This window comes from Nycticebus coucang, chromosome 2 (genome assembly GCF_027406575.1).
Source record: "Nycticebus coucang isolate mNycCou1 chromosome 2, mNycCou1.pri, whole genome shotgun sequence".
NCBI lineage: Eukaryota > Metazoa > Chordata > Mammalia > Primates > Lorisidae > Nycticebus > Nycticebus coucang.
This window is the reverse complement of record NC_069781.1, coordinates 10,141,890-10,154,462: the sequence shown is the minus strand read 5'-3', so window position 1 is coordinate 10,154,462 and position 12,573 is coordinate 10,141,890. Positions and strand designations below refer to the sequence as shown.

The 12,573-nt window shown below is 51.8% G+C and overlaps 1 protein-coding gene across 22 annotated transcripts in view; it reads left to right on the top strand.

Moving 5' to 3' along the window:
- The window catches only part of RALGPS1 (Ral GEF with PH domain and SH3 binding motif 1), a 300,534-nt gene that overhangs the window by 262,920 nt on the left and 25,041 nt on the right, over positions 1 to 12,573 (top strand). For 15 of the 22 annotated variants that reach the window (XM_053562132.1, XM_053562113.1, XM_053562098.1 and 12 more), the window contains 3 exons: positions 4,078 to 4,204; positions 5,329 to 5,483; positions 7,156 to 7,207. In XM_053562132.1, the coding sequence (XP_053418107.1) occupies positions 4,078 to 4,204; positions 5,329 to 5,483; positions 7,156 to 7,207 (334 nt within the window). Of the gene's footprint in view, positions 1 to 4,077; positions 4,205 to 5,328; positions 5,484 to 7,155; positions 7,208 to 9,827; positions 9,974 to 12,573 lie in introns of all 22 variants that reach the window. The other 7 variants (XM_053562197.1, XM_053562204.1, XM_053562188.1 and 4 more) reach the window with 2 other exon arrangements.

Genomic DNA, 12,573 nt, shown 5'->3' with positions numbered 1-12,573 from the left:
TTTCATGCCTGTAGATCCAGTTTCTTCTTCTTGTATTTTTTCATTTCCCAGTCCCCCCCCCCTTTTTTTTTCCACTTTGTAGAGTTTGGTAAATGAATAAACCACAGCTCATTTATCCGTTCCCTACTGAAGGGCATGTAGGTTTTTCTACTTTTTTGCTGTTACTCACAGGGCTACATGGAGCATCCCTTGTGTAGCTGTGTGACAGTGTTTCTAGAGAACATGCCTAAGACTGGAAATGTCCGGTGAAAATTCATGGCATCCTCACCTTTCTTCAGCATTGTTAATTGTTTTCCAAATATTTTACACTCATAGGAGCCCCAAACTAGAGTTCTATTCCTCCACATCCTAGTGTTCTCAGACTGATTATTTTTCTCGAATAAAAAGGTATCTCATTTTTGCTCGGCCTTGCCTTGCTCCCAGGGGTTAAGCACCTTACAGTGACTGGCTATTTGGATGTTCTCTTCTGTGAATTTCTCTTTCACGTCTTTTGTTTATTTTCTCTGTGTGGTTTCTCTCTCTCTCTCTCACTAACATTTGAAGTTCTCCATATAACTAAATGGTATTCCTTTATTGTTTGTTTAGGTGACAGATCCTTTCCACCAGAATATGACTCACCTTTTTAACATTGATTTTGCTGTCTTTTTTATTCATTTGTTTTGGTACAGAAATGTTTGATTTTAATGTAGTCAAATGTATTTATCTTTTCCTTTGGGGTCTGTGCTTTTTCTTTCTCCCTCTCCCCAAAGGCATAAAGATTGTCTCCTTTTTTACCCCAATAGTTTTACATTTTTGCTTTTCACATCCATGACGTTAGTCCACTTATTTAATATAAGGTAACTTTAGAATTTTATATTTTCCCATGTAGAACCCAGTAGTTCTTACCTGTCATACTGAAAGGCTCCTTCCTTCCCACTGACGGTAATGCCTGGGCTCTCCTTCACTAACCTGTGTCTCTGTCCGGGCCCTGGTACCAAGCTCAGTTACTGCTGCTTTATGTCTTGTCTTGACATCTAGCAGGGCAAGTCTGGCACTCTTCTTTTTCAGAATTGTCTTGGCTGCTTTGTCTCTTGTTCCTAAGATCACCATAAATGGCAGGTTAGGCAGAACTGCAGACACCACGTCATGGACAGTTTCAAGCAAGGAGATGATGTGGTCACCTTTACTCATGAAGCTGGTTGGGGGGGTTAGATGTTAGAAGATCAGACTGGAAGCAGGAAGAAGATAAAGTGTGGGGGCCCAGGCCGGTCAGTGACAAGACAGATGGGCAGTGAGGAGGTGTGCAAGACTCGGAGGCCTCACTGACTGTGCACAGCAAGTGAGACAGCAAGTGAGAAGGGGATGTGAGAAGAGAAAAGGCAGGTCACCGTCTGGGAGGACCCAAGGACAACCCCTGTCCCAGGCCAAGTGGCTGAGTGACCTGCTGAGTTCAGCGTGGCCGTGCCAAACTTGGGGCATCTCAGGAAAGGTCAGGAGGAGTCATGCTGAGAGATTGATTATGTGGGTCTCGGCATGGAAAAGAGGATTGTAAGACTGTAGTAAAGACTTAGCATCCTTAGCACATTGGATCATATCAAAACCAGGATCCAGGCAGCTCCAGCGGGAGGGGTTGTCAGAGGACAAGGACCTCACAGAGGAGGAGACAGGGTGACAGTGATTTGAAGGGAGAAGCGGGAGAGTGTGGCATTGCAGCTGGCCAGGAAGGACAGCATTGATGAGTGGTCCTTAGCACGAGTGCCAAGGGCTCTGGGGAGGAGGCAGGTGGGTGTTCACTAGTTTGCCAGAAAGGTCAGTGGTCATTAGATACAGAAGTCAGACCTAAGTGGCTTCATGAGCACAAAGGGGGTGCAGACCTGCATTTGAGGAAGCATGACTGGCTGGAGAAGAGCTGGGGAAGGCCCTCAGCTTGCAGAACAGGAGAGGTCAGAGCACCCCAGAGGCTGGGGAAGGAGCCAGAAAGAGGAGGCAAATCAAGGCAGTGAATTCTGAGGAGGCAGGTAGGGCCCGAGAGGAAACATGGGCTCTGAACGGAGGAGTCCCCAACTCCTAGGCCTGGCAGGAAGGCCAGTGTGACTGGAGGTGTGTGAGGCCATTGCAAGGGTGGCAGTGAACAAGCCTGACAACCCATTCTCTTGCCAAAATGGAGAGTGGCGGCATTTACAAGGGCAGGGTCTAGGAGTTGCTGGTGCGGAGTGCAGAGGCCTGAGGAGAAAGGCGATATCTGGGGATGTGGTTGAGGGAAACAATGAGAAAGTTGGCCAATGCCTAATGGAGGGACTGGCAGAGGACCCTGGGGACCCTGGGAAGGCTCAGGCACCTGTACGGAGTGGCATCTGGAGGGAGCACAGAGTAGCAGAGGAAAGATGGCCATGGAAGTGAGCACTGAGCCTGCAGCAGGAATTCAGAACTGGAGCTGATACAGGCACCCTGCCTCCTGACTCCTCCAAAATGCCAGAAGAGGGCTGGGCTTCCCACAGGGCACAGGCTGGGGACATGGGTCATTATCTGGGGACATTAAAAAAAGTGTAAATGTCTTAACACAATAATTAAGAAAGTGAGTTAACTGCTATGTTAACTAATTTGATGTAAGCATTCCAAATTGTATATAAAATCAGCACATTGTACCCCATAAATGCATTAATGTATATAACTATGATTTAATAAAACATAAATAAATAAGAATGATCCGAGGACCTGGAACTGGTCCAACCTGGACCTGGAACTGAGGACCTGGAACTCAGGCCACTTGTAAGTCTGTAGGATCTCCGAGTGGTGGATCTGGAGCTCTGGATAGGCCTCGGCTTTACAGCCACCCAGGAAAGGTCCCCAGTGTGGCCACATAGTGGCCTCCTTGATGTGCCTCACATCTGATGTGCTCTCCAGGAAGTGGCTGAGCCCCTTTGTGGAGGCCCTAGTGTCTGGCCCAGATAGCCAGGTCTAGGCTACCATCTGTGGTCACCTCCCTTCCCAAGCCACAGAAACTAAAGACGCCACAGTGCTCAGGGCTACATTCCCCAGATAGCACTGAGGATTTTGCTTTGGTTAGTGTGTATCCTGCTCAGTGGGGTTTGTGGCCCCTAACTCCCTGACTCTGATGACCTCCTGTTAGCCTCAAGACTGGATTGAGAAGGACATGGTAATAACCACCATAATAAAACAAATATGAGGCCAGGTGCAATGGCTCACACCTGCAATCCCAACACTCTGGGAGGCTGAAGCAGGAAGACTGGTTGAGGTCAGGATTTTGAGACCAACCCAGGCAACTTAGTGAGACCCCCATCTCTACTAAAAATAGAAAAAATGAACCAGGTGATAGTGCACCCTTTAGTCCCAGCTACTCAGGAGGCTGAGTTAGGAAAATCACTTGAGCCCAAGAATTGAGGGTTGCTATGAGGTAGGCTGATGCCTCTGCACTCCGGCTGGGGCAGCAGAGCAAAAGTCTGTCTCAAAATAAATAAATTAATTAATGAATTAATCTGATCGCTTAACTTCTCCCAGCCACCTGCAGAATGAGTTGGATTATTCCTGCTTTTCAGATAGAAAACTGAGGATCAAGGAATAAGTAGCCTGGCCAAGGCCCCCAGCTAGTAGGTGGCAAACCTGGCGTCTAGACCCTGTTTTCCTAGCTGTGTTCTTGCTCAGCCCATCCTCTGCTCAGACCCTTATTGAATGAGTGAGCAGAGACCAGAAAGTGGTTGTTGCAAAGGCTCAAGGTAAGGACATAGACTTGGAGCCAGAAGGTGCACTTTGAAGTCACTCACTAGCTGGGTGGCCTTGAATAAGTCACACTGTGGGGAAACGGGGCCAGCCTGCTGACCCCCACATTCACCCCCAGCACTCTCCCTAGGACTAGTGGGGCTGCTCGGCCAATGGGCACCGGGCACAGCAAGACACTGGCCATCCTCACTGTTGGTTGTCAGCCTTGGGAGTTAATTACTATGTTGGAAAGGAGTGGGAAGCCATGGGACCACCTTGGACAGCCAGGCCAGGCATTTTACCCCAAGCCTGGGCACCACCTCTGAGCCTCCACCCCCAGCCCCAGAGCCCCAGTCATTGCTCTCTCTGCTCTGTTTACAGGCCCATCTGCTGGCTCCAGTTCTATGAGGTTCAGCCGGAGGCCCACCTGTCCTGATGCATCTGTTGCTGGCAGCCTCCCCACACCTCCTGTCCCCAGACACAGGAAGAGCCACAGCCTGGGCAACAAGTGGGTGACCAAGCAAGCCCTCCCAAGGCTTCAGACTGGCCCATGCAAGGGCACGGGCATGATGCTGGGGAACACTTGCAGACTGGGTCTCTCACCTCCCCCGTTCTGGGAATGGCTGCGGCAGCTGTTGGGAGCCCTGGCCAGTGGGCTTTCCTGAGGCTGGTGTGGGCTCAGGACAAAGTGAGGGGTACCTGGGCGGCACCATCTACATATTCTACATATCGTCAACAGGCACTACCGGCAGGTGCTCGTGGAGGAAGAGCACAGGGAAGGGCAGGGACCTAACAGTGGCGTTCCTAAGAATTGGCCTGAGACCAATTTGTGGCTCGCAATGGAGCACCCAAGTCCAACGGACACCAGTGACCATGATACAAGGCACTGTTAGGGTATCTCATGGCACCTGCCCACAGAGCAGTGGACCTGCTGACTCACCCAGCCCTGTGGGGCCCACAGCTGGGGGACATGTCTGGGTCCTTGGCACGGCTACCCCTAGGCATTGGGTACAGGCTTCTGAGCAGACGGATCCATCCCTCCCTCCCTCCTCCCATTCTTCCTCCTTCCCATCTTTCCTTCTACTAAGGCACGAACCTCACTCCAGTCCAGGCTGGCCATGGAGGAGCTCACAGGCTGGAGATGGGGCTGCTCTCTAAGGCCCAGCACCACCTCCGTGCTAGATGCTCTGAGTCCCCAGGCAGGCCTCTGGGGACTGTGGTCATGCATACTTTAAGAATGAGTCAATGAGGTTCAACAAGGTAAAGTCCCTTGCCATGGTGAGGAAGCACTGGAGCATGGACCTGAACCAGGTGTGTTGACTCCAGAACCAGACATGCTGGCCTCATCACTCACGGGCGCTGTCTGCCCACTCAAGCCTCGTAATCCTCATAATGCTCCAGGAAAGCAGGCAGGGTGTGTTGTTAGCCCCCATTTGAAGGATGGAGAAACTGAGGTTCAGAAAAAGGAGGTGACTTGCCCAAGTTCACGCCGGGAGAGGGTAAAGCATCATGGCTCTGGGTGGAGGCCTTTTCCCTGCAGCTGTGCCATCCGCTCAGGATCCCAGGCAGGTGTAATCTCTCCTTCTCCATAGATAAGGAGCTTTGCCTTCTTTCTTCCTTTCCGTTTTCCAGTATGATGTGTCAGTTGAGTGTAGTTGAGAGTAAAAGTGCGACATTCCCATCGGAGAAAGCGAGACACCTACTGGACGACAGTGTCCTAGAGTCCCGCAGCCCCCGCAGGGGCCTCACCCTCACCTCCTCTGCTGTCACCAATGGACTCTCCCTAGGTAAGCGTCTCCAGCCCGCACACAACAGGCGGGTGGGCCACAGGCCCAGCGTGTGCTCCGTGTCTGTCTCCGTGTCACTGTGCCACGCCCAGTGGAGAACCCAGGGGCCCCCACCCCCTGCAGGAATCACCCAAGCTAGGGAAGCCTTCTCCTCTGAGCCTTACAGCCTTCTTGGAGAACCCTGGGTTTGTCTTCATTCTGCTAATGGCCCCAAGTGTGGCCAGCAGGTGAAAGAAGCAGCCAGACACATGCCTGGGACCAGCTGCCCATTGGTAGGCAGCTCCCGAAACTGCTGCCACAGTGGGGCTTCTGTCCCCAGGGCCCTGCAGGGCAAGGCAGGGGGATGCTGCCTGGGGATGGCAACTGGGTGGGCCACCATGTTCTCATCTGTGTACTTGTCTTCACATTGAGAAGCCAGAAGTAGGAAGTATGAAGAATTTATTCTCAGGGATGAAATGATGTCACCAGACATGGTGCTTATATCAGTGGAAGGGACAGAAATTGTGCTGCTGAGACTGGGATGGGGAGAAATTGATGTTAGGGCTAAGGCTAGCATTGTGCTATGCTCACAGATCATCCCCTCGCAGCGCCCAGGGTAGCTGAGGGCAGGTGGGCACCACCCTGTCCTTCCTGCCATCAAACCAGTGTCACTCTCTGGTGGCTGTGCCTTTCAGTGTGCCTGTGTCCCTGCAGTCTGTGTGTCTGTGTGTTCTCCTTAAAGAGGAGTCCTCCAGGGATGGTGGTAGGACAGTTGCTGAGCTGGGAGTTTGGTGAGGTCTGTAGGGTAGAGGGCCCAGGAGGTGGGACAGGGAGGCAGGGAGCAGAGAACAGGCAGGAATTGTACCCCATAGCCTTGTGAAGTGAGGCCAGTAGGCAGTAGCAGTCCAGGGGGCAGCTGTCTTCCATCCCCTGGAGGTCTGTGACAAGCAAGTTCCGGGTCTGCTCAGGCAGATGCAGCCAGGATTCACAGGTGTGCTTTGGAGGAGGCCTGCTGGTTCCATATGACAGAGAAGGCTAGGTTAAGCAAAGGGGGCAGGTTTCTTCCCCGAGGCTTTGCTGTGCTGAGGGGCAATATGAATCCTCCAAGAAGGCCTGAGAGTCTGCCAGTTCCCACATTCTCTGGTCATGGAGCCCTTTTCCTTGGAGTATCTGATGGGATCAGGGTTCTGAGGAACACCCTCAGGGAAATGCCGGTGCAGCTGGGCAGCAGAACAGCTGTTTGTCATCCAGGAAACTTTCTGAGCTGTGCCTGAGCCCAGGCCTTGCTACGCCTGAGACAGAAATCAGTTCATTGCCCAGGCGAGAGATTGCAAGGTTGCTTGGTTCTCAGCACCTCAAGTCAGGAAACTCCAATGTCTTTTTGTTTGGGGCTGGAAGCCCTGCATAAGAGGCTGTGTGTGCACATACCTTCTGTGGTCCTCCTCACTCTGCAGTGAGGACCACTGTTCTCCCTAATTTCAAGGTATAGTGGGACAGGGTGGTTCTTTTGACTCTCAGAGAGCAGAGTTAGAAATAGCAGCAGCATAGGCTGGAGTCGCATGGAAGGGTCGCCAGAGTCAGGAAGTGCTGCCTCAGCACTGCTGTGGGCCCAGGGCCTGGGCCCTGTGACCTGAGAGAACAGACCCCCCTCCCAGGAGGGTGCCGTGCTCATTGACCTGTGTTCCTTTTCCAGGCAGTAGTGAGAGCTCAGAGTTTAGTGAAGAGATGTCTTCAGGGCTGGAAAGGTGAGTGTGGCCTCAGTGTGGCCGTCCTCCCAGGGGAGGCGCCCGGCCCTAGGGTGCTGAAGACATGATCTGGGCAGGGACAGCCCCCCCACCCCCATCCCCTGTGCCTGATGAGGCTGTTGTGCAGCTCCTCCCCCTGCTCCTCGGGGCAGGACACACTTGGAGGGAGGGTGGAAGAGCAGGATGGGTGTAGGGGACCAGCCCCCTTCTCTGAGCAGCATCCCCCCCATCTGGCCTGGGGGCCAGCCCAGGGGCGCTCTTCCTCCAGCGTAGCTATAGGAGACCTGGGACAGACTTGGTCTGAAATGTGGGTTCTTGGAGCCAGAAGCCTGAGCTTGGCCTAGTCTTGAGACGGGCATGTGGCTCCGCCTGGTGGGGTCCTGGAGTGTTGCACCCACTGGGCCCAGGCCTTGGGCATTTACTGACCACCATCCTACTAGGCACTGGTGACAGGGCATTGTGGCTTCCTAGGCCTAGGGCTCAGCTCCCTGGGCGAGCCGGTCTGCTGTATGCCTTGGGCCTCTGTTCAAGGAATTCCCATCGCATGTGTTCTGTGGACTGGTGCTGTCCCGTGCCGGGGGCCAGACAGGACGCCATGAGAGGGGTGCTCCCACAGCCATGTCACAGCCAGAGGGGAAGGGCATCATGGTGACTCAAGGTCTGAGTGGAGCTGGGAGGAAATCTAGTTGCTCATAATGTGTGGGAAAGGCAGGTTCCCACCGTCCTTCCAGGCAGCCCTCTGGCATCCGTGGGCCGGTGTGCACAACACGCACACATATGCACACACAGTTACGCTCACATGTGCACGCTCCTAGTTGCACACAAACTCTCGCACTTACACGTGCACTCTTGCGTGTGCTGTGTATATGCTCATACACATGCACTCACATTCACGCATGTAGGCATATGTACCCCCGTGCTCTCGCTCACACACATAGTCTCCTCGGTACGCATAATCGTAAACAGGAGGGAGATGCTGCCAGGCGACCTCCCCACCCCCACCCCGGGAAGAGGGGCTGTCCAGCGGTCAGCGGCCCTGCTTGAGCGTGGCCTGGGTGCCAGGCACTACTGTCTTGGCACTTCGTGTGCATGGATTTGCCGAGTCCTCAGCATTCCCGTGCAGAGCCCTCCCTGCCTTCCCCATTTGAGCTATGTGGACAGTGAGGCTCAGAGAGGTGAAGTGACTTGTGCACTTCACCCTCAGCTCAGTCCGACAGAGCTGAGCCCCAACTTCCTGACTGCCAAGCCCACCTCTTCGTCCCTGCTCACACCTCCGTGAGACAGCTGGGACGGCCCCTACCTCATCAGTCAGTCTGTCTGTCTGAGAAACCTGAGTGGGGGAGGAAGGGGAGTGATGGAACAGGAGTCCCCAGGCTCTTTCTGTGTAGCCCCTCTGGGTTGCTCTGACAAAGAGGCCCGGGAGCTGCCCTGTGGTGGGGAGAACCAGGCAGGCACCAGGGGCAGGCTCCAGACCCTCAGCACCAGCCCTGGACACCCTGCAGGAGAGAGCAGCAGACCCGGACCTATTTGTTCATTCACTCACCCCTTCCTCTGTTTACTTGTGTACTCATTTATTCGTACAGTAGCTGTCTGTTAAGCAGCTGCTCCCTGCCAGATGCACTAGTGACCAAGGGTGTAGTGGGTGTGGTTCTTATCAGCGCTCATGGCTGAACTTGGCACTATAGGAAATGGGATGGTGAGAGAATGCTTTGCCTCGGGGAGACCACATCTACCTGGTTCAATCCCGAGCACTGAGCTACTGCATGTTAAAGCTTGTGGGTCACCGTCCATCTGAATGTCTGGGGTGGGTCCTTCCTGAGGCCATCTCCTCCGAGCATTGGACTCACTCTGGCTCAGTGGTGCAGACCGGCAGCAGCCTGGCAACAGCCCTGCAGGGAGGCCACCCTGTTTGCTTTTCTCTCGGGACCTTGCTCTTGGCCCAGTGCTACCTTACTGAGAGGAGCAGAAGGTTACCTGCTTCAGGGGACACCAGTGGGGCTGTGATGTCCCCTCCATGTCCCAGGGTGGGCATGGGTCTTGCCTGGAGGGGACCTGGACCTGACCAGCAGATGCCAGCTATCCTTTGGCCACCAGTCTCTGTCCCCATCCTGTACTGCCTCTCACGTTCCCTGAAAGAATCCATTCCCAAACAAGCATGGGCGTGTTCTAGGCTTTGCTAAAGAGGAGTCAACTCGTGCAACTTGAACATCTTCATCACACATGCTCTTCTTTCAGTTAGTTGCTCCCACACCACCACATTGGTCTTCTGTTCCCAATCCACGTGCACTCGATGCCCTCCACCACACTGTGTCCTCCCTCCACTCCTGGTCTCCCCCAGCCAAATCCTTGTGCTCTGTGAAGGGGAATAGTCCTCTCTTCCCCAGAAGTGGGGTTTCAGCTGCCTGGGTGCAGAGACCAGAGTCTGCTCAGATAAAGGCTTCTCTTCCCAAAGCCCCCACCAGCTGATCCTCGCAGCTGCTGTGAGAAGGCAGCTTTCTCTGCCTGCTGCATCTCACCTGAACCTGGGTTGAGAGAGGAAGAGGGCTGGCCGGGTGTGGAAGCACCTTGCCCCCCAACTGCGCAGCTGAGGGCCCACTCCCTTCCGTTGACATTCCCACAGCCCAGGTTACAAGCCTGCCCCAGGCCAGGAAGAGAAACGGAGCCAGAGGACAAGGAGGGAGACCCTGGGCCAGAGACCCTACACCACGCACTCCTTGATCACCATTGATGCCACAGTCAGTAGGCCAAGAAGAGTCATTTGGCCTTGTGAGTTTGCCTTCCCCAAGTTTACACACATGCACAGCTCAGCCTGGTGACCTGAAGGTAGTCCTTGGGTGGCAGCCTGGGTTCAGTGTATCCCAAGTGACCAGCCTTAAACAGTCCCATGGGCCCACTCAACTGCTTTCTGGGCATGGGCCAAGTTGAGGGTGGCCACTTAGGCAAACCCCTGTCCTTGTCAGGACTGTGGAGTGAGGTACAGGGAGCCAGGGGCACCTTCTGCTGCTGCTCTTCACCTCTTCCCCCCATGTACACATAAGTCAGCTTGGCAAGGTCACAGAGCTTGTGGGACTGGAGAGGAGCAGGCAGACCAGGGAAGTGTGTGTTGGTCATTTCTTAACCCCTAGGCTTCCCTGGGGACACTCTCCCTAGAGTGAGGACAGGGTGGTGGTACTGTGAGAGCCTGAGCTACTGGGCCATGGGTGAGGGTGGGCTTACTCTTCTGTGTGACCTGCCTAGTGTCCCTGACTGTAGCTGTCCTTGCCTCCTGCCTAGAGACCCTGGGGACAAAGGTGGGAGGAAAGCCCCCAGCACACCCCACTTTCCCAAGGAAAGATGGGAGGTGGCACTAAAAGACCAATTAACAGGAAAGCAGGGCCTGGGTGTGTGCCAGGCTGATCTCCAGCAAACCTCAGGCTCCTCGGAAATGAAGGGCGTTGGGGAGCGTGTCAGTCAGGAGCAGCAGGAAAAGGGAACAGGAGCTTCTTTATGCCTGATCTGGGAAGCAAATGTTGGCACTAGGTGAGAACAAGAATGTCAGCCAAGAGTTAAAGTCTTTTCTTTCATTTTTTTATTTTTTATTGTTTGGGATTCATTGAAGGTTGCAATGATTGCATTTGTTAGATAAACAAATTATATTGTGTCCTGCCCTCAAGAGATGTGCCGTATACCATGACCCCATCCCTCTCCCTCCTTCCTCTCTCCACTTGCTCATTTTCCTATCCCCTCCCTTGTATTAGCTCATCTACTGCCTTCATATTAGAGTAAAGTACATTGGATTCTTGCTTCTCCTTTTTTGTGATGCTTTACTAAGAAGAATGTGTGCCACCTCCATCCAGGTTAATACAAAAATGTAAAGTCTCAGCTGGGCGACGTGGTTCACGCCTGTAATCCCAGCACTCTGGGAGGCTGAGGCGGGTGGATTGCCTGAGCTCACAGGTTTGAGATGGAAATGTCTCCATCTTTTTTAGTGGCTAAATAGTATTCCATGGTGTGTGTATGTGTGTGTGTGTGTGTGTGTATCACAGCTTATAAATCCATTCCAGATGAAGTGTTCAAACACTAATCCATTCCTGGGCATTTAGGCTGTTTCCACATTTTGGCAATTGTGAATTGAGCTGCGATAGTCTAGTGCAATTGTCCTTATGATAAAAGGATTTTTTTCTTCTGGGTAGATGCCCAGTAATGGGATTGCACGATCAAATGGGAGGTCTAAGTTGAGTTCTTAAAGGATTCTCCATACTTCCTTCCAAGAAGGTTGTATTCATTTGCAGTCCCACCCGTAGTGTAAAAGTTTTCCCTTCTCTCCACACCCACGTCAACATCTGCAGCTTTGAGACTGTGATGTGGGTCATTCTCACTAGGGGTAGGTGATATCTCAGGGTGGTTCTGATCTGCATTTCTCTGATGATTAAAGATGATGAGCATTTTTTCTTATGTTTGTTAGCCATTCATCTGTCTTCTTTAGAGAAGGTTCTATTCATCTCTCTTGCCCGGTGATATATAGGATTGCTGGGTCTTTTTTGTTGATTAATTTGAGTTCTCTATAGATCCTAGTTATCAAGCTTTTGTCCAATTCATAATATGCAGATATCTTTCCCCATTCTGAAGGTTGTCTGTTTGCTTTGGTTGTTGTTTCCTTAGTTGTACAGAAGTATTCAGTTTAATTAAGTCCCATTTGTTTATTTTTGTTGTTGTTGCAATTGCCACAGAACTCTTCTTCGTAAAATCTTTCCCCAAGACGATATCTTCAAGTGTTTTCCCCACACTTTCTTCTAGGATTTTTATTGTTTCATGCCTTAGGTTTAGATCTTTTATCCATCTTCAATCAATTTTTGTGAGTGGAGAAAGGTGTGGGTCCAGTTTCAGTCTTTTACATGTGGTTATCCAGTTCTCCCAGCACCATTTACTGAATAGGGATTCTTTCTCCCACTGTATGTTTTTGTTTGGTTTATCAAAGATCGGGTGACTGTAAGATCTTAGCTCTATCCCATGGTTTTCTATTCCGTTCCAGATGTCTATGTCTCTATTTTTGTGCCAAAATCATGCTGTTTTGATCACGATAGCTTTATAGTACAGCCTAAAGTCTGGTAGACTGATGCCCTAGGCCTTGTTTTTATTACTAAGAATTGCCGTAGCTATATGGTGTTTCTTCTGGTTCCATACAAAGTGAAGAATTCTTTTTTCTAAATCTTGAAAGTATGATGATGGCCTTTTAAAGGGGAGTGCATTAAATTTGTAGATTGCTTTGGCTAGTACAGACATTTTAAAAATGTTGATTCTTCCCGGCCATAAACATGGTATGTTCTTCCATTTATTAATATCTTCTGCTATTTTTTCCCTCAGGGTTTTGTAATTTTCTTTGTAGA